Source organism: Colius striatus, chromosome 2 (genome assembly GCF_028858725.1).
Source record: "Colius striatus isolate bColStr4 chromosome 2, bColStr4.1.hap1, whole genome shotgun sequence".
Taxonomy (NCBI): Eukaryota; Metazoa; Chordata; class Aves; order Coliiformes; family Coliidae; genus Colius; species Colius striatus.
In genome coordinates, this window is record NC_084760.1 from 16,900,838 (window position 1) to 16,923,670 (window position 22,833).

At 37.7% G+C, this 22,833-nt stretch overlaps 1 protein-coding gene across 1 annotated transcript in view; it reads right to left on the minus strand.

Annotated features, from left to right (window-relative positions):
• The window catches only part of COL19A1 (collagen type XIX alpha 1 chain), a 185,335-nt gene that overhangs the window by 65,302 nt on the left and 97,200 nt on the right, over positions 1-22,833 (minus strand). Inside the window, exon 12 of the mRNA XM_061989050.1 lies at positions 9,996-10,049. Coding sequence (XP_061845034.1) covers positions 9,996-10,049 — 54 coding nt within the window. The remainder of the gene's footprint in view (positions 1-9,995; positions 10,050-22,833) is intronic.

Here is a 22,833-nt window from a genome sequence, read left to right on the forward strand (position 1 = left end):
ATACTAGATGGAAAGCTGTTCAGAGAAGAGGCTCTGAGCATCGTTCCTTAGGCTTGTACTCTGATCCTGACTGCTGCCCTTGGGCAATGCTGCAGGTCCAACACACAATGCAAGAATTCAAAGTCTATATTGTAAGCCTCTGCTGGATCACGTTGCATCCATCTATTCACGAATCTTTAACTACAGAAGAGTAAGACTGCTAATCCTAGTGTTTAAAAATAAGATGTGGATTATTTTAGGATAAAATCAAGCAGAGTTATGTAGGAATGCTGACATGACTTATGGAATTAATAATTTAAAGAACCCACATGAGTACAAAGGGAAAGATTCTTAGAAAAAGTCTATGTGAATTTTCAAGGGAAACTGCTGATTAGTGGTTCCTGAAACACATCATCACATTTCAAAACAGGAACTAGTTCTAGAGAAAGTAGGAACCTGGGCTTTAACTACTGTAGTTATTATACAAGATTACTGACGCTTATGTAACTTGTTTGCCAAGCTAAACTAAGATTCTCTTGAGTAATCCTCAAAATCAATCTGCAAGATAGACACAAAACAGGAGGTAGGCGTAAAGACCCCTGTCTCATTGTGCCCACCCTGGCAATCCCATGGCACTTAAATGCAGCCATGTCAGTCAAGCTTTGGGCAGTTTCTCCAGACTGTTTCTCCACATGGCCAAAATAGCCACCAAGCAGCCAGTCAAATTCCAGTGTCCACACACTAATTCAGACAACAGACAAGAAGCTTTCCTTTGTCTCAGTCCTCTAAGCTGATACTCCTTGTCCATATAAACTTTCCAGTTTTCCCTCTCTACCTGTTGTTACATTCTGGTGCTGTTGGAAGTTCATCTGGAGCATTCAGAGCTCCAACCAACTCTAAAGCAAGGGGAATCCAGCCCAGCTCAAAGCTAATGACAGTCCTCTGCTCCATATTTTACCAGGAACAGCTTCACAGACTGCCATTTTAGGGGAATGAAGGCATATATCACAAGGCGGTATCAGTAAGAAAGTCAGTTCAAGAGCTAATTGCAACTAGAAGACTAGACTAATTATGCAAATCAGAGCAATCACCCATCCAACTCAGTTACTCAACAGTGCACATCTACAGATTAATTGTGGGACAGGAGAAGGTTCTCCAGGATCCTACTCAACTATTTGACAGATCACAAAGTGAAAATTGCAAATGCACAACAAATGTACAGCATGAACACAGAGCTACTATTTTCCATCATGCATTCAGATAAAAATTTGGTAATTTTTAAAGAAATCTTTGCCATCTAAACACCTGACTGCACAACTGCTGCTAATAACAGTTTTGTCATTAACTTCAGTAGTGTCACAATTGCACAAGTTGGTTTTTTTTAATCTTCAGACATCTTACAGTTTGGATATTCTCTTTCCTAAATTGGAAATCTATGTTGCAGTCAATTAAACCTTTTTAACTTCAGTAACACGGCATTAGGACTTGAATGTACAACTCCATCTTCAATCCTATTAACCTTGGCCTCGAGGATGTATTATGGTAACCAGTGTATTTCAAATTAACCACTGTATTAAACGTTAAACCTGACTAAACCTACAGGAAATAAGTCCAGAAGGCAAGAAACGATGCTGTTTGCAGTAAACAAGTCAAAACCTGTCCCTTATATCCCACTAAAGCCTCTCACAGAAACACGGCTCACAGAAGAACAAAGCACACAAGGCCCTGTTTTGAAAGAGAAGTCACTAGGGGGCTCCTGGCTAATGCAAAAGCATTCTTGTACTAAACCTCGGATTTCCCATTTTAGGAACTATTTTCAATAAACTCCAGTTTCCTCATCTGGGTATTAACAAAATGCTAAAAGTTGGTGCCCAGCCAGACTACACAATCTTATTCAAATGCATTTAACAAGCATAAAAAAAGGTCCTTAATACACAGAACAGCACCAACAAGTGAAATACCACAGTCTATTTTGCCAACAAATCTCTAAACAAAACCCATCACAGTTTCCCAAGGGTATTCACAAAAGTGCATTTTAAATTCAAACTCACCTATTGACATTTTTTCAACTACATTTAGATAATTTTATAACTAACACCTTATTTTTTATTATGAGAAATAATTTCCTATTCTCTCATGTTGCTACCAACCTTTTGCTAAGAGATATGAATAGAGATACTGGTAAGAGTGTATTTGCAAAGGAGTCTGAACATTCTAAATGAGATTTTGAAAGTGAAATATTTTCTGCCCTTGCATTGTAAGTTAGATTTTAATTTCTTCAGTGGAAAATAACAAAGAAATTGAAAAATGATAGAAATATTTTCTAACTGACAAAACTGTCCTCAACATTCTAAATTACCACCTTATCCATCACGTTTCTAAATGCCAAGGTGTGAAAAGTACCATTATTTTAAAGCTGTATTCTGCTTTACCAGTTATTTACCTTGCTTTTAAGGCAGAGACCTTCTGAAAAAAACACCTGAAAATTATCTCCTTCATTTACATTAACTATTTTTAGACTCTTAAATACCTGAGTGAAGAAACATACTCCAACTTAAAGACAAAATCAGCCTGGAGTTTTGCATACTTAAAAACATCTTACATCAAAGTCAAGAAGGACTAAGAAGATTAAAAGAGATTCCAAAGCTCCAGAGCTGTAGCTGTGAAAAACAGTTCGCACTGTGCCAGAAGCCTGACCTACTATGCAGTAATTATCGTTGCTCTGTAAAGCTTGTTTTACAATTGGTCGAGTACAACATTTACTCACTGAACTGGAAAACAAATTATGTCAAAGAAATATTTAAGTTCTGTAAACCACATAAATGCAATCTGAATTTAAATTAATTTTATGTCACTCTAAATAATTCTGTTAGGAAAATCTAACAGCTCCCACCCATTTCTTTACTGTGTCATAATAGTTTTCTTCATCCTTGATTAAAAAAACCCTTGTAATCTCAAACAGTTAACTGGTCATTAACGTAAGGCAAGTATTGCAAGTAAGGCAATTTCACAAGGTCTCTCCAAACACATAATTTTAGTGATATCAATGCTGAAACCCATAGATATGATACCCCAAAGGACACTCAGTTTTATGAGGTGTTTAATTAATTGCTAAGATAATGTTAAAATAATTCCCTCCTAAGTGAAATGTTTGATATTATAAACACAACAATTGGAAAGAAGGAAGTAATTTCAGAAATATTTACTGCAAAACACCTGCAACAAGGAACACACAGTCATGAATATGGGTGTGGTATTGTAGAAAGATTTGTAGACATTTGAACTGAATAAATCACTGGAATTGGGGAAATCACCACAGTGGAGAATCAAGCTGTTTATATACATATGAAACATTTTTTAAAAATCCTATTAACTCATACAAATATAGTTTTTAGCAGCTATATTGAGAATAAATTAAAGCTATTTAAATAGAAATCACAAAATCATCTGTGTTGGAAGGCTCTTCTTGAGATCATTGAGTACAATCCATGTCCAGGACTCTATCTACTCAACTTTTGAACATCTGTGTACCTGGAAACTCCACAATCTCTCTTGGTAAGTATTTGGTCACTCTCAAAATAACAAAGTTTTTCTTGTGTCCAGATGGAATTTCCTATTGTTTTTAGTTTGCGTCCTATGCCTCATGAACTTCCATGAGCTATTGCTGAGGGAAACCTGGCTCCCTCTTCTTCATTCCCTCATATCAGGTATTAGGGACACTGATAAGATTCCACTCTGGGCCTACTCTTCTCCAGGCTGAGAAGTCCCAGCTCTCTCAGCCTCTCCTTTTAGGAAATATGCTCAAGTTACTTTAATCTGTTTTGTGAATCTTTGTGAGATCCACTTCAGTAAGTAAGTGTCTTCCTTGAGTGGTCTCACCAGTGCTGAGTAAAGAGGAAGGATATCTCCCCGCTTTTCCAAATGCAGCATAAGTCTTTTTTTTGCTGTAACGGTGCATTGCTTGCTCACAGTCTGTTTGTTGTATAAATAGGTTCTTCTCCACAAAGCTTCTTTCCAGAGAGTTTTGCTCCCAGTATATACTGACACCAAGGTTATTTCTCCCTAGATGCACGATTTTGCATTTCCCCTTATTGAACTTCATGTGATTCCTCTCACCTCAGATTTCTGCTGTATTCTGCCCCATTGTTCAGTTTGCTTGTGAAGGTGCTGGACAGTAGTCTCTAGTACTGAGCCTTGGGGTACATCACTACTGACTCATCTCTAACTGGACTTTGTGACACTGATCACAACTCTCTGGGCCTAGTTGTTCATCTGGCTTTCAATTCACTATCCACTCATCTAACCTGTTCTTTGTCAGCTTATCTATGAAGTTGATGAAATGAAGTTATGGGAGACAATGTCAAAGGTTTTGCTGAAGGTGAATTTGACAACATATACTGCTTACCTTCCCTCCACCAAGCTAGTCACCTCATTGTAGAAGGCAATGTAGTTGGTCAAGCATTACTTCCCTTTCATAAATCTATGCAGACTATCCCAATTACGCTCTTGTCCTTCCTGTGTTTGGAAATGGTTTCCTAGAGAATTTGCTTTATCACATTCCCAAGGCTTGTAGTGCAGCTGATTGGCATGTGGTTCCCTGGATCTTCATTCCTGAAGATAGAAGCGATTTTTGCTTTTTTCAACTCTTCAGAAATCTCTCCCAGTCACCACAAAGATTCAAAGATATGAAGTGTCTTGCAATGACATCAGACAGCTCTCTCTGCACTTCTGGATGCAATCTGTCATGCCCCATGGAGTTACAAAGCTGCATCTTCCATCTGAAGTTGCCTGGAAGCAGAACTCTGACAGTAAGCATTTACTTTAGTAGCACCTGGCTCCTATGCCTTGTGACCAATGTGTTTAAGGATGCATAAGCTGGACAGAGAAAGTGTGCTGGATTCTTCTTTCTGCCCTTCTGCATGAACTGCTGTGCAAACTGATGCACATCTATTGGCTGCTTCTGTTATTGATGCTGTGTTGCCCGGCTGTGATAAAGTCCTCTTCCTCGCATGGGCTAAAAGGGTGCTACATTCTCCCAAATAAGGGGGCAGCTAGAACAAAGGCTTGCAGGCACTCTCTGATCGAGCTCAGCTGATGGCGTTTGTTAGAAGCTACTAGAGCTACCGTTACCTTAACCCTACCTGGCAGCAGCAAGCATCCTCACTTTCCTCAGAAAATTCCCAGAAGTGCCCAACTCCCAGAAAAAAACCCCACAAACTCAAGAAGATATTCAAGATGATCTCAAAGAAGCAGAAACTGATGCATAAATTGCTGTGCATGTTAGCTGTGTGCTGGCCTGGCTCTAATATAGGTCAACTGAGAAGGAAAAAAAAATCACCATCTCGCAGTGTAACTGTATAACAAAGTTGCTTAGATGCATTGCATTAAGAGAATTGTTGGAAGTCACTGAAATATTATATTCAAAAATTAAATTATTTTCAGAAAAAAATTATTAAAAAATATCAAAAGTTGAGAGAAAATCCCTGTTACAGAGATATCCAACTGAAAATAAGCATTTATTTCCCAAACCGTTGGAACTGTATTTTTGAAAGATAAATTTCACTTCACTGCACTTAACATAGTAAAGGCAGAGTCTGGAAAACTTTGTGCAGTCTCTAATTATAAGTAGAAGTTGTTGAAGAAAGTATAGCAACATGACAAAATTATTTGAAGACAGAAAATCCTTTACATGAGGAGCTGAAGAATCTTAGTTGATTTTTCTCAAAAATAAATGGAATGGTGATTTGATCCAGAGAAAAAAACTACACATACCTCTTTAATGTAAAGCAGACAGTAAAAAAACCCCAGCTGTTGGAAGCTTAAGCTACATGTCCATATGTAAAATAAAAAGCACATTTTGAAATGTGGGATTGATGAGAAACACTGGAACAAATCGAGGAGACTCGTGAAGTCTCTGGTGTTGATGTCCTTCAGGTGGAAACTGTACTTCTATAAAAGACATACTTAACTAAAGTTCAGAGATACTGAGAAATACTTAACTAAAGCTCAGAGACACTGAGAAATATAATAAAGCCCTGCATAATGCAGGGAGCCAGGAAGATGGTGTGGTTGTTCACGGCGGCTTAAGTTCCACACAATGCTGTCTTAGCACTTATTCTTTCTATTATTTGTTGGTCAGTAATATTGGACCAGGGACTTTTCTGCGTAACATCTAATTACCTTCCAAAGCTCCTGATGTCATTTTGAGCACTGGTGTCATAGTATCAAGTTGCTGCAGCTGTAACATGCTGCTGCTCCAAATGCCTGAAGCCAACAAGAAGGACCCTGAAAAATTATGTATGAACATAGTAGCCACAGAATGGTCTAATGTTACTCATACAGGAATGAGGAAAAGGAAACGAGTATCTCTTTCTACTGGTGCACTTCTGCCAGTGACCAGAACTAAAACCAAAGGCTCTTAGACAGCAAGGTCTCATGTCTAACAAATCACTTAACTAAAGAGAACAAAACTAAAAAATCATACAAAGTCATCAGTGGTATGGCAAGGAGAAACATTGGCCTTTTTGTAAGAGCAGTAAAGGCGTGAGGACTCATTGCACCCACAGGAAAACACCATGCTGGCTAACTCGAGTGGAAGAGGGTACTATGGCAAAAGGAGAAACATACCGTTTTATATAAAAACATACTTGTTCACTCAAGATGTCACAATAAAGGCAACATTTAAGTGAGTATTGCATATGTCTCAGGTTGCTTAAAGAATGACAAACAAACTCACTGCATGGCTTCTGGATATGGCCAGATTATCATGTAGCTACCGTTTCTTCTGTTATAACCATTACTAAATAAGGATGCATGATGTTTTGCTACTAGAGCAATGTGAAAGAAGTAATATGGAAAAGAATCTAATTTTTATTTATCATCACACTATTTGTTCTCTATGACCACACTGCTTCAAATTTTTAGTGGCCTTGGAACTTCCTTTTTAAGCAAAGCTAAAAAACAGAGCATGCATCCTGATACAGGATCCTTTAATGCTGCACAGCTCTAGTCAAAGAGCTTTCAGGGCTTCGTCTCTCTCCTTCTGAATGATCTCACTACAGTAAACACATCACGTCAGTATACACTGTTTTCTGCAAAGCCTTTTGTCCTTTGGGATATCTGGAAAGCACAACTTGGTCAGAAGACATTTCACACACTTCTGCCATCAGTGTCCATTGCTGACTTATTTGTGTATCATCATTTAGACGTGTAAGAACCTAAGCTGCTCTTTGATGTGGGAGCAAGAACATATCCCAGCAAAATCATACAGTAGTAATATATTGGATCATCAAGCCACAGAAAACCACATATTTAGTATTTTAATAATCACATGTTGAGTCAAATGATACCATGTAACTCTATCTACAGTGCTACTACTGTATTTGAAACAATGCATTGACCCCTCTTTACTATTGAAATAAATAACCCACAGTTACCATATAATTAGCGATGATGTAAGTTTGGGCTTGTAAGCCAGTTTCACATACATATCAGTAAGCATTTTAAGGTTGACACAACTTTTAACTAAAAATCTACTATTCAGTTAATCTTTAGGTTCATTACAACTGTATAATGACATATAATTATACTCATTCTATTTCCATAATAATTATTACACGTATATTTTTAATGTAAATTTTGATGCAAGTTATTCCTGTGAGGTGAAAAAAATACTACTATTCAGAGTTATTCTTCTTAATAGAGGTACATTTGTATTAGTTCCCTCTACAGTGAACACAGAGAGATGGGTGCCTACTTGGGGATGGGATCTCATCTTTGGCATGTCTTAGTAGTTCCAATATTAAACTCTGATCTTGAATGATATAATAAAATCCCACTTAAAACACTGAAAATAAGAAAGCACGGTTCAGGCCAGTTCAAAGAGGAAAGAAATCCAGTGACATGGCTTTTTCTGTTCCCTTTCTAGCTCATTTTGTACTGTTGCTTTGGTAAGTTGCAAGCTCTAACATGAGTCTTCTACATGTTTCTTGGAGTTTTGGACAAAATCTCCAATAACACTACTAATTTTCCTCAGTTTGTTATATCTTGCTTTAATGTGTGTTGAGAGGTCTCTGACTGACACACTTAATGATCCTCCTCTCAACTCCTTACTATTCTAAGTCTAATTTTTGAAGGAGTTGAACACTTAAAAATGCACATGAGGTAAGTGGGGATTATAACTTTGAAGTATAATGCAAACAAAAAACTTAAAAAAAGAGAAAAATCAGATTCTCACAGTGTGGCATCCAAATGACAAACATACTTGGAAATGCTTTAGAGTGGCTTTTTTTCCCCTAATATGTTACAGTTCCAGTCTGAAAAATGGACACGATATCACTTACAGGTCTGAACAACACGTTGTAGAAAAAAATAAAGTTAGTTAAACACTCAGTGTTAAACTTTAATCTTCAATGTGAAAGATTTGGAGGATCTGCTGGAAGCAGAACAGAGAAACATGACATCTAAAATTAAATAAAAAGGAGTATTTAACAACCATCCTTTTTGTCGTTAAACAGACAACACATGTTATTGTGTAATTAAGTGTATTGGAAATACAAATGCACGTGGGAGTTGAATTAAGATTGCAAACTATGTCACTAATGCTTGGACACTGGTGGCCAGCAGAAAAAGTATTGTTGTGAGCATCCCCCTGGTAGAAAGATAAAGACAGATGCTAAGGCTCTACAGTCTGCTGTTCCTATTGTTTGTCTCAAGACAACTGTGTGTATGGCCAAGATTATAAAACAATCAGTGCCCCTTTTTATAGCTATTGGAATGAGATAGCAGTTCCATTTTATGTACAAACAGGAAATGTCCATGATGAATGTATCAACCCCCCTAATTCCCACTGCAAAATGCAGTATTTCCAAACACATTTATCCACCATTATATGTAATACAGCATATTAGCTCTGAAATTTTTGTCTCAATTAAGAAGTTCAGAGTGATATGATATCTCTAAAACACAGCCATATTTATAACTGTTCCTTAAACAAACTGTTTCTGTAATCTAAATAAAATCAGCTTTCAAATTTTCATGTTCAGCTTAAGTGAAACCTAGTACTATTTTTATAACTTAAAAAACAATATAAAGCATAGCTGTGATGTCTACATAGCATTACTTATTTTAAGAACTGATCTTCTGTTATCAGCATTACTATTGCTGGAATTATTAAACTGGCCTTTAATAATTCACTGTAGTTGACTAAGATCACTTCAGAAATTTTAACTGAGATACTAAATATGAAGACTCCTAAAGAAATAAAGAATTATTGAGACACTGAACTTCCAAACCACACATTTGGCACAATTTAATTCATAAAAGTATTGAAATGTTTGACTCTATATCTTCCCAAACTTTTAGGAGCCGACTAGATTATAACCTCTCTGTATTCTGTGATAGCACAGTCATAAATACTCATTACCCATTCTACCAAACTATCAAGTTCAGTAAGTAAAGGAATACAAAAACACAATGCAGAGAAACGAGACAGTCAGTTACTTCATTATAGTAAAATCTTAAACAACCCAATGTCCATTTCATGTTTTGGGCATAATCTCCCTCCATTATATGTTTCTCATTTATACATGTTAGGTTCTGACTCTTGCATTCAGCACCTACAATAAAACTTGGGTCACTAGATCTGTTTTCTATATTTTAGATAATGACTCTAAACTTGTGTTTTTATGTATCTTAGATGTAGTAAGGTATGGTCTGTTCCCACAACAAAATGAAAACCACTACACAGTTTTAATATCCTTTCACTTAAAATTACAGCAGAAACACACTGTGCAAATGACAATATCTACATCTGTGCTGCCAGTCATTAAAACATTTTAGATGGTTTAAATTGTTAAATCTCCTTCAACTGAAGAGAAACCTCAAATGTCAAAGCTCAGTTTGTTGTCAGCATGCTTCATACTCAGCTGCTACCTTTCCAGTTTTTATTACTGCTTAGAAAGAAGTCACACATCAAGGTCAACTCGCACACTCAACAGTTGTTCAAGTTTACTCACCCTTTGACCTTCTTTGCCAGGTGGACCTTGGGGACCCTCCAGCCCTGGCAAGCCCTGAAAATACAAATGTTAAACAAATGTAACAATCAATGTAATTTTCATCCTCTATTATTCTACAGAAGCAAGACTAAGCCAAAGAGCCAGATGTCAAGACAAAGCATTTCTTTCTAATAATAATAACTTATTTCAGGAGAATGTTATTTTCAGGTGTGAGAGAAAAAGGAAACAATAATTATTAATCATATTCTTCCATATAAAGGCTGAATCATGTGGGAAAAAAGAGGTAAATCAGTATAGTTATATTTAACTACAATGTTATATTAAAACTGATTTTTCTTGCTAAGTTAGGATGTAATAAAAAAAGAAAGATATTTTAAATGAATGACAACTTTACAACTCAAAATTAAGATACAGGCACTGAAGAGGGAGGGGAAAGGAAGGGAGGAAAATGGGACTAAATATAGCAGAAGGCTTTATGCTGGCTGTACTGTAAGAACCAAGTCTGTGAAGCTTCCCCTGTGTGCCTGGTTTGGTTTTTCAGAACCCTTCAGAGCCACTTCTCTCTCACCCTCTACCCTGACAAGGCTGAAGAGCTTTAGGTATTCTGAATAAACCTTCCATCCGAACTCAGAGCAAGGATCTGCCTTCACAGTCACAGACAGAATCACAGACAGTTTCCCACACACTGGGGCCTTAATTTTACATCTGATTAATCCATGATATAATCATAAAGCCTTCAAACAACAGCTCTGTACTTAGAACAGTGCTCCCTCTTCACGAGTCACCTTGGAAGAGTAGGTAAAAAAAAATTCCTTTGAGGAAGCCATCCAATTTCTATTAAAAAACAAGAAATACTAAATCAGTTTCCATGTAATCAGCAAAGAGCACTGAACAGTTCTACTTCGATAATTAAAAAGTCTTGAATATAATATCGTGCATTCTTAGAGAGCATCACAAAATTGAAGGACTTATGTTTAGTTTATTGAAGAGTTAAAAATAGAAATAAAATTATTTCTTAACCATTTAAATTATAGACTTGGGTATTGTGTCAGCTTGAGTTATATCTTTGGTCAAATTCTGAGCTCCTTATTTAGAATCAATTGCACACACTTATTGGCCCAATATGGGTAAATTGAGGCCCCTCGGGAATCACATCTTTAAAGTGTCAAGATTTCCAGAAATTAATTTTAAAAGTTCATTTATGATCTCTAATTTCCAATATAAACTCAAGAAAACAACTGGGCATTCCAAAGTTGATAGCTCCTATCTTCAAGTGATGTTTTAAGTTGATTAGAACAAAGTCTGACTCCGATCTTAAGTGAAACTATTTCACTGTGAGGGTGAGGGAGCAGGCTGCCCAGAGGGGTTGTGGAGTCTCCTTCCTTGGAGGTCTTCAAGACCCACTTGGACATGTTCCTATGGGACCTGATCTAGGCTAACCTGATTCTGCAGGGGGGATGGACTAGATGATCTCTAAAGGTCCCTTCCAACCCTACCATTCTATGATTCTATGAAAGTTGTCAGTTCAAGAGTTATTCTATTCCTATAATTTCTCTACTTTCAAACACTGAAGGTGTCAGAGTACCTCTGACAGTATTTCACTATAGGATATTTCCCCTTTCATTTCAGTTGATAATGTAAACAAGATAAAGTTTAGGATCTTTTACAGAAGTAATGCACACTATTTCTATTTTTCCCCAAAATTTTAGGGAACTAGAATATGCATGGCCATTTTGTGTCCAACAAATATATCATGGTAAGTTAGTTACAGTACAGTTATGTAGCTCATATATGCACAAAATGATAAACCAGTGTGTGAATGTGACCTCGGGAAACCTTCCCTACTTTTTCCTCAAGGTTGTTGGAACTTGCAGACAAGTCTAACTGTCCAGTTGTTAGCAATATTCTACCTCTGTAAAGAAATCCTGGGAATTCAGGAAGAGGTGTAGTTTTGTTTTGCTAATATTCCATTTCTGGTGATGAATTTATGCAGGGGAACGAGACGAAAACTTGTAATGTCTGTTTAATGTAGGAGGAAATACTTAGCCTCACGTATCTGTACAATAAGGCTCCAAAGGGACAAAGAACATAACTGTGCAATAATGATAATTAATAGCCAAGATTTTTGTCCAAGACCTACTTTTATTCTTTTTCTTCTCTCTACAATATTATTGTCAGGCAAAAGGAACCAGATAAGGACGTTTATCTTCGAGGAAAGGGAGGAGAGCAGCTCACAATTGGAAACTAGGCAGGGAGGACTACCCTTTACAAGGAGCCACATCCTGACATTGAAACTGAGGTAAAAGTTCACACTAACTTCAGTGGGATCTTCGGTTTAAAAAGTGATAGGACAATATAGGCCAAGTTAACTAACATGGCTGTGAAATTGTAATAACTTGGCAATGGTAGTGACTTAGCAATGCCATCTCTGTTTGGCATTCACTGAACAAGATCCTGGGAAAACAATTGGAGAAACCTGCAGGGAAAATGAAAAAGAAAACTTCTTTACAGTGAAATTCATCTAAAGCGATAAAACATCCTCTGCTGAACTCCTATAAAACTTGTCAATGAACATTAACAGTTCAGCACAGGAAAGATGTATGTATTTGTAGGATGGCAGATTAAAGTATCTACTTAGGTCTTATCCTTCCTTAACTTCTGGAGATTTTCCTTTGAAGACAGAAGATCAGATTTGTGACTTCCTCAAATCACAGATGGCACAATGGGTAGACAAACTCCACCAAAGCAGCCCATCACCACAGGCAGAAAGGGACAGATACAGACTGGATATATACTTGTGGCCTCAGGGGATATGCTGTCAATCATGTTGAAAATACTTATGCAAGAAGGCACTCTATTTTACACATACCTTGTCCCCAGGTAAACAACACCTAAAGCAATTAAAATGATTCACTATGTCTCACTCTGCACGGGTAAGAGTATGGGTATGGTGAAGAGCAAAAGGGAGGCGTAGGAATAGCACAAGGCAAAATGACATATAAGAAGAGTCTATTCCTGTGGCATCAGACTGGCAAGAACATACAATGCATCCTTACAAATGGTCTAATATGCACAGGATTTTCCAGACTCTGCCAGGACATTTTTGAGGTTGGAAGCTTACTTTGCTCTTCTACCTACCTACTTTCTGGCAAAGTAAACTAAAATAACATATGCAGTCTTTAGGGCTTGTACCTGTCACAGACCAGGCAAGACCCTTGGACTTCTATGCCTGAAGGAGCTTGAGGAACATGAAGTGTGAATATCTCAAACATTGCCAAGCTACACGCTTGGGAAAAAAAAAGTCAGTGAGCTTGAGATGAGCTCAGGTGCAAAGCTTAGAAAATCTATTACAATGAGTGAAGATGGCTATGAAAAGGGATAAAACATGATGCACAGGCAAACACAAGAAGGTTGTACAAAATCTTGAAAATAAAGAGCGAAAACTTATGAATTGGAAAAGGTGTAGGTCGTGAAGCTAGATAAAGAAAAAGTAAGCGTGCCATGAAGCACATGCTGGCAGATAATTTAACAAAATATTGCCAAAACTTAGACTAAGCTTTAGTCAAGCAAATACAGGAAAAACTACTTAAAAAATGGTACAGTAGAATACGTGAACTTTTAAAAAGAATTTGCACATCACTGAAAATTCTGTAGGAATTAATGTTTTAATACTTAACAATATTTTTTGCAAGTATCAGGAGATAAAAGCTAGTAAGAATTATTAAACTTGAGACAGTAGAAGAACAATATGCTTAGAGGTGACAGAAAATTCAGTTTAACAGTTCAGCCAGTTATGCTGGATTAAGTTTTGTAAGTTATCAATTTGAAGTCTATTAGCTGGCTCATAGCTATCAGAAGCCACTTATTACAGAAGGGCTAAAAATCCTGTAATGTGACTCTGCAGGTACAAAAACATTTAAAAATGCTTGACACCTCATGACAAGCCTCTGCAGAGACATGGTGGAGACTTGGTTCATAAATTTAATAGCTCAGAGTAGTTGCTTAAGAACACACTCTGAACAAAAGCAAAGCTTTTATTGTGACTTCTTGGTGAATTAAAATTAAACAAAGCAAAACATAATTCACAGCTGAAGTGGAAGGGTGAAGTTTAAGCTGCTATTTGTATTACTTCCTCCGGAAGCTTAAGGTCTGTGCCAAAAGAGTCAAATATTAGACAAGTAAGTATATTTTTGGTATTCCAAAAGTTACTCAAAAACATAGCTGATGGTTTTTGAAGCACAAAACTAGACAGCTGCTTTATGTACTTGTAGGTAGTGTTGTTGAAACAGGTTCAGAGCATAGCAGCCTTTCCTTCTCAACACAAGTTTGAAATGTAATACAATTGCTAACAACAGTAAGGCACATCTAATTAAGGCACAAAAGTTATTTTACTGTAGACTCTTACAGACTGGTTTCTGTGCTCTGTAAGTTCTCTTATGTGTTTTTTTCCTCGCTATGAATAACAGCAAACACATGACCCCAATTTTTATGAAATAAATGCTACTAGACAGGGAGAAAGTGTATGTAGTTTAGTGAGATGAGTGAAGCAAAGACAAAATTAGGTATGCAGAAAACCCTCTGGGTAATGTAAGAATAGGTCAATTTTAACCATTTGAATATGCAAGCTTATATAATGATAAAACTTGCTACTTTTGAAAGGCATAGCTATAATAGACATATTTTGGCTAAGCAATTTGGAAACAATATGTTCAGAAACAGAAACGTATAGCTCTACTACTGAAACAAAATCATCACTTAAACCTTTTTGCAAGTGAATTGTTGATAAATTCCCACTGCACAGGCCTGACCTAGTTCCTCTATGCACAGTTCTCATTAGCATAAAGAAAAGTCATCACACTGATGAATTAAATATACATTGACCCCTCTGTAAAACCCACAAGTAGAGCAGCATACATAGGTCTTAAATTCATCTGCTTATCTGAAGGTGTTACTAGTTAAGTTCTGCTGTGAAAGTCATGAACATCACTAGGATCCTTCTACCCTACTTTGAAGATATTTTCCTCTTTGGCCTGTTTGTACCATATTGAGGGAAAATGAATAGCTCCCTTTCATGTAAGAATGGACTATAAAGCTCATCAAGCAAAGCAGCTGAAATATAAATACCTTCCCCACAGTCATGATGGCTACAGCATTGATTTCCCAGGTATCTCCAAGCCTGTTTACTTGCTGTGACTGTCCTGCTGCCCCACCTCAAGGCCCAAACATGTGGATGAGGAAGAGACATCTTAAAATAGTACTATGATGGTTTCCTCTTCTTGCCACAAGACTGCCCATCATCACTCAGATGGAAATGTAGAGAGCTTGCAGATACATATCACTCTTACAAAATTTTGCTAGAAGGGGAAAAATGGCACAGGAAAATCATGGACAGATGACTAATTGCTTGCTCTATTACTTTTCAATGAAGAAAATGACACTATTGCTTATCTCAAATACCTCTGTTTTCAGCATTTCTAAAGATGACCTGGACTCATTCACATCCTTTCTGAAGTAAAGTTGTGATGGCAAGTTAAAAGATTTCTACCCCATGTTGGCCTGTTATTGCTACTCCATTAATCACAATGTTATGCTTGGGAGCGCCAAGTGGGATAAGCCACAATTTTGCTGTTGCCAACTCATTTACTTCTGTGGGAAAGGAGGCAGCATTTAGCAGAAGTATTTCAGTCAGCCAGAAAGCATGATCAGCGACATTTTCACGATAATTTATTACTGAAGGAAACAAAATATATTCCTCACTGATCTCACTGTGCTTTGGGGTTTAAGTTACCACTCCCCAGTAAATTAAGTGAAATCTACTTTGCTTCAGAGATGTTAATTTCAAAGGGAAATGGGAAGAGTACTTCCACAGAGTTCACAATTTATGAATCTAGTATTTTCAATAGACATGCAAAAAATAAAGGTGTGATTTAAAAATCTGAGGAATAATTTGAAATGACTCTTTACACCGATGTCTACTGAATATGGGATTATTCTCACACCATTCTAATGGATGAAATTTAGCAGATTGCAAATTTTTGAAGAACGACCCTCGCTTCTGCCTTTATCATCAGTATTAGTGCATAAAGAAGATAAAAATCAGAATGAAATTGCTAAAACTTCTGCTATTTCACTAAGAGGGTAATCTTAATAGGATCTACTACCAGATTTAAAAAGTATTTTTTAAAGAAGAGGATACTTGAAAGTTATACTATGAGAGTTAAAGATCACTATATCTCATGCAAAACAACCGAGCAGTTCAGTATTTCCATATTAATACCTCCCCATTAAAAGCTCAAGTAGATAAAATGCAGATTTTCCTTACAGTGATATATATGAAGAGATTTAGAATGAAAACATAATTTTCTGTCTATATCTTCTTTAGGCAACTAAAATTGCTCATTTTTATGTCATAACATGAAAATAAAAAGGACAGTATTATTTAAGATATTTACTAATGGCGGGGGCGGGGGATGTGTCTCAGAAAATCACATGGAATAGCAGGGGTTGGATGGGACCTCTGGAGACCATCTAGTCCAACCCACCTGCTAAAGCAGGTTCACCTCAAGCAGGTCACACAGGGACACATCCAGGTAGGTTTGGAAAACCTCCACAGAAGGAGACTCTACATCCAAACTTTCTCAGACATTCGTCCTTTAGGTATTTAGAAGCATTGATAAGGTCTCCTTTGAGTCTTCTCTCCAGGCTGAACAGCCCCAGTTCCCGTAGCCTTTCCTCCTAAGGAAGATGCTCCAGTCCCCTGATCATCTTGGTAGCCCTGCACTGGACTCTCTCTAGAAATTCCATGTCTCTCTCGAGTTGGAGAGCCCAGAACTGGACACAGGACTCCAGATGAGGCCTCACCAGAGCAGAAGTAGAGTGAGAAGCACAAATACAGGCTGGGCAATGAATGGATTGAGAGCAGTGCTAAGAAGGACTTGGGAGAATGAGTCAGTAATATGTGCTTGTAGCCCAGAAAGTCAACCATATTGAGGGCTGCATTGAAAGAAGCAAGGGAGGTGATTCTTGCCATCTACTTCGCTCTCATGAGATCCTACCTGGAGTACTGTGTCCAGCTCTTGGGGCTCCAAGATAAAGATGTTTACAGACATTCATGGATGTTCATGTACTTAAAGAAATGGTCTAGTGGTTGATAGGGCTGGGACAAAGGCTGGACTCAATCTTAAAAGTCTCTTCCAGCTGAAATGATTCTTTGAGTCTATGACAGGCTGGATGGGTCTCCGAGCAATCTGGTCTAGTGGAAGGTGTCCTTGTCTATGGTACAGAGGTTGTAACTAGATAGCCTTTAAGATCCCTTCTAACCCAAACCAATCTATGATTCTATGTTTCAGATGATTTTTTTTCCACTGTGAGACAGTAAAGGAATTGTATGCAGAGGTGGAGATAAGTAAAAATTGGCACGTGATTTTTCAGGAAGAATCATCTGAAATCCTGCTTCCCATTCCAACAGCAAGAATGCTGGGATATCAAACACTTCCTCTGTGGAGTTCATTATAAATGACAAACATCTACACTATGATCAAAGTACCGCTTCAACTGGATTTGTGAAATTCCTAAGCAATACTGCTGAAAAAGAATTTTAGTCGTAGACTAATAACTGATGAAGCTCTGAGGGGAAAGCTACATCATCTGTTGCTGATATTTGTTTAGGGACAGCAAAGCCAAAAGTGACAGCAGAGCTTGCCCAGGCCTGAATCTGCAGCTTCCTCCTTGCAGCCGCCTCCACGCCACACTTGTGCATCAGCTTCCTTCAGCTCAATTTAACCAGAACTAGGAGCCAGCATTCCAACTATCTGTTTAGTAAGCAAGTCCTGGGGACTTCTGTCTGTGACCGACTTAAGCCTTGGCTTCTGTGTAAACACTTGGTGCCATCTGGATGACTATTTTATAACTCCTGAAAGGGATAGGTTCGCAGGAACATACGGACGGACGCTCACTTTCCTCAGGAACTAAAAGCAGCATATCGAGTGACAAGACGAATAGTTATCATACATTTTACAAGAGATGGCTGTGCTACCTTCCCTCACCTGTCACTCTTCTCACACGGCACGCACAGGCTTAAGCTGGGGATACCAGAGGGGGCAAGCTGTGGAGCCAGCTGTGACCCTGCAGATAACAGTCCCCAGCTTTGGCCATTAAATTCCACATTTTGACAAAACCACACAACAGAGCAGAACAATCTCTCCTGTTTGTTCTCCAGACGGTCCTCAGCTACAGTACAATTTCTTCTTTTAAAGACTAAATATATCCTTCCATAAAGTAGGCATAAGTATGGAGAAAACCCAAAATTTATTCCCAGCATGCATTATACAACACTTGAAAACTACTAAAGAAGAGACATCTAGTACTAACTAGAACAATTTTGAAAGAACACACCAAAGAAATTAAAGACAACATAAGGAAAAGAGGGGAATCAATTTTTGGACTCCTGCCATAAAACGACCACCATAACTGAGGAGAAAAAATACATATATCTTGACTTGTGCAGTGCTAACTGACTCCATGGAAACAGAAAAATTTTACATCCTTATAGAAAGTGCTTAAAAATGCACATATATGTCAAAATTAATGATCAAAGTATATCATGAATCAAACAAATAGAAATGCTGAAATTACTTATTTCAGTAGGATTCTGCATAAAACCTACCATTTAAAAAATATGTATCTTTTTATAGCTTTGCTTATTTTATGCTACAACCCTTTCATTTTTTCTCCTTTAATTCATCATGCAAGAAAGAGGAAATTGTATTAACAAGACTTCTGTACCTGCCTTAAAGAAATGTAGAGAAAGACATTCTAATCCCATCTCTTCACTGCAGAAAGGCATTTCTTTCTGAATTTTCCACTGTTGCTGAAAGTGCGAAGTTGTCTTAAGTGTGCATGCTTTAGAATTTGGGTAGAGATTTTCCGTTAACCAACATCAAACAGGAGTATACAGAGCTCTATTGTTTGTTTTTTTTCAGAGCACTGCAGTTTCTGAGCTATGAATTTTTTCCAGTTTCCCAGTTTGGCCTATGCTTGTCCACCTGAAGGGTCCTTACAATTGTTGAGTATTTAGGAGTGCTGTCGTACATAGTGTCAAGTATCCCTCATTCCTTAGAGGACTATAATGGCTATATCTGCCAGTTGAACACTTATAAAAATACAGCTTTATCCTCCAAGTAGCAACAACTTCATTCTCTTATGCATTTTTTCATGTTAGAGAACAGAGTATGCTTACTGTGCTTCCAAGTTGCACGGGATTTCCTGTACAGTGACACAGGTTCACTGACACCTTTTAGATTTCACAGGTACCAACAGCACAGACAAATGAAAACTTTTTACTACTTACTGCTACATGCTTAAGTAGATTACCTACAGGCAACACTTCAAATCAAAGGACAACCAAACAGCTCTTTGGGAATGACTGTAGGGAAGCAATCTCAGTTGGAGCACTGGAACAGGCTGCTCAGATGGATTGTAGAGTCTCCTTCTCTGGAGACATTCAAAACCTACCTGGACAAGTTCCCATGGGACCTACTGTAGGTGGTCCTGTTCTAGCAGGGAGGTTGGACTAGATGATCTTTCAAGGTCCCTTCTAAGCCTTAAGATTCTGTCATTCTGCCATCTTTATGCTACCCATGCTGAGGACAGGTCCACAGTGCAGGTCTGCATGTGTGAACACTCTGGCCCTTCATAATGCCGCTGATGCTCTAGTTTATACTGAGAACAGCATATATAAGAGACCTTCTCCAGCTTATTCCACTGGTATATGATTTCTATGGAAATATATAGGAATGGAAGAGCTGCATAGGGTAGCAGAACTCTGCAATGCCATCGTTTTCCACCTGTCTCAATATGCAATTGTACCAGGGCAGAAGGTCAATTACTCAGATGCAGTCACCCAGCCTGAAGAAAAAAAAAGTCCCTTTCAGTATTCCTGCCCTCCCTGCCCAAACACATTTTGGACTTAGCTCTAACAATGTGTTATTATTTTCACTCTCCTTCCCTTCCCCCAGCAGAGTAATTAATTTTGCATTTTGAGAACAAGAAATAAATCATTTTCACATTAGGAAAAACTAAACATGACTCTAAGTAAAGGTTAAATTTATGACATTTTACATGAGTCACAAATGAATGGAACATTTTAAAGATTTGCTTTAACAGGATTCATAATTGAAACACTGATGTCACATTTGGACTGTAGCAGAATGAATAGTCCTGACGTAGTAAGTTCTCATTCAGTGACACACAAACCTTGATATTATCTGACCTAGTACTTATTCACAGTGAGATACAACATCTTTCTTTCATGATTATATATTGTAAAACTCAGAGCCACACACAAGTCACAGAAATAAAACAATTCTAAGACTGGATTTCCCCTGAGCCACCAACCACCACTCATGTCACTCATCTTCTTTTAGCTCTTGCCAACATGACTATTTACAGTGGCAGAGAGAGAAAGCCTTCCTGCTGGGCCATATATTCTGTCAGTGTTGTAATCTGTCTTCAGACTGCTAAACCAACTCACACTCACTCTTGTCTATTTCTCTCAGTTAGCAGAAATATAAAAAATGTTTCACTGTGTCAGTAGTAACATCCCTCTGTAGACTTGTCTCTGCTTTCCTAAAATTTACATGTTTCTTTTAAAAAGTGTGAAGACAACCATTAACCGATGTACCAACACAAAGACATCTTGCTGTGTTTGAATCAACTGAACTGAAGCATTTACACAGTATTTTATAATTAAATAAATAAAACTTTTTTTGGTAGTCCATTTTATAAGAGTTAATCATTTAAGGTACAGGAGGCCCTTGTGAGACCACATCTGGAATACTGGGTCCAGTTCTGGGCTCCTCAGTTCAATACAGACAGGGAGCTGCTGGAAAGAGTTCAGCAAAGGGCCACAAAGGTGATGAAGGGAATGGAGCATTTCCCTTATGATGAAAGGCTGTGGCAGCTGGGGCTCTTTATCTTGAAGGAGACTGAGGGGTGATCTTATTAATGTTTACAAATATGTAAAGGGCGGGTGTCAGAAGGATGGAGCCAGGCTGTTCTCAGTGATGGCCAATGATAGGACAAGGGCCAATGAGTATAAGCTGGAACACAAGAGGTTCCAAAGAGACATAAGGAATAACTTCTTTACTCTGAAGGTGAGGGAGCACTGGAACAGGCTGCCCAGATGGGTTGTGGAGTCTCCCTCTCTGGAGACATTAAAAATCCACCTGGACAAGTTCCTGTGTGACCTACTCTAGATGGCCCTGTTCTAGCAGGGAAGTTAACTAGACAAGGTCCCTTCCAACTCTTAAGATTCTGTGATTCTCATATCCGAGATCATACTACTAATCTCTTAAGTGTGACTCTTCAGAAAGCTAAGTGTCACAACAGCAACTGAAGACAGCGAATCCATTTAAAACAGGCCTGACATATCCAGCTGCTGCTATCAGAACAGATATAGTAATTTTTCCAACATTTACACATCAAATTCTCAAAAGGACCATTCTGCAATCCTATAGCACACAGAAAATAGGCATCCTTAATTCTTTTTCCCATGTCTTTTCTTCAGAAGTGTCCCATATTTTAACAATCCCTTCAAGGTCTGGAAAAATCTATCTGAAACAAAATCTACTCCAATTCATCTATTGTAGTAACAATCCTAGAATCAAGACTGCTTACTAAAAAATATTTCACTGTTAAGTTTCAACATGCATTTGGTCTCTATATTCAAGAGCTGAAAGACATAACTGGCCTTGTTTACCTCTATCAAGACATGAACTGGAGTAAACATACACTAATCTTAGGACACAATACCAATTATCTCCAGGAAATCAAGCTACTAGATATTTAGATTTCCTAATCCAAACCCAAGCACCATAAAAAATGCAGCTTAATTTCAAAGCCTTAGGGCAGAATTTATTTTTCAGTGTGAGTCTCAGGTTACCTCCTTCCATGTTTGTCAGATCTAACGAAAATCTTTTCTGCTACTATCTTGGAAATGAAGAGGGTGAAAAGACAATTTATAATCATTTACACTGTGATTGCTAGCTCTTATGAAGCTTATTTAGGATTACATGGGTAATATGAATAGTATAAAAGTAGTTCACAACGCTGAGTCTGGAGGAAGAGTTATTCATGCTGTGGAACTACAGCCTGGGAATTTGGAAGCTTTTGTATTTGTTTTCATTCTTGCTCTTGCTCTTTCACGTAATTCTCAATTGTTTTCACTCAAATGGATTGTCCTTACTGGGAAGCCTTCTCATTTCAGTTAGTGAGCAAAATGTCTTAGATTCAGACAGAATCTATTACCTTCATGAAGCAAAACTTGCCCTGTAGAATTTTGGGGACATTTGTGTTTAGGCTTTATACACGCCTGAGACATGGATCATTCCAAGGAAATCAGAAACAACTTCTACTATCTCTATGGAACTATGTAGTCAGAATACAACTATTATACAAGTCAATTCTCTTTTCTTGTGCACAGGCATGTACCAGATCCTCACAAGGAAACTGTTAGATCCATGCTCAGGAAGTCTTTCCTTGATACTTGAAAGACAACTATCATCATGTCTGAGCTCACATATTTTTTTTGCACACATAGTACAGGAAAGGAAATAAATCAATTAGTGACCAAAGTTGCAACATTCTGAGTCTGATACATAGACTTTTTCTGTAAAGAAAGATGTCTGTCTGTTTTTTTGCCAATGAGAATTATAGAAACCATAAAACACCCTCAATTATTGAAATTCCGTTCTGCAGAAGAATCCAGTGTGTGATTTTCCATCATTATGACATTAACTTTTTTTTTTCCTTTCCAGTCTCTGTTTGTTACATGTGCCTG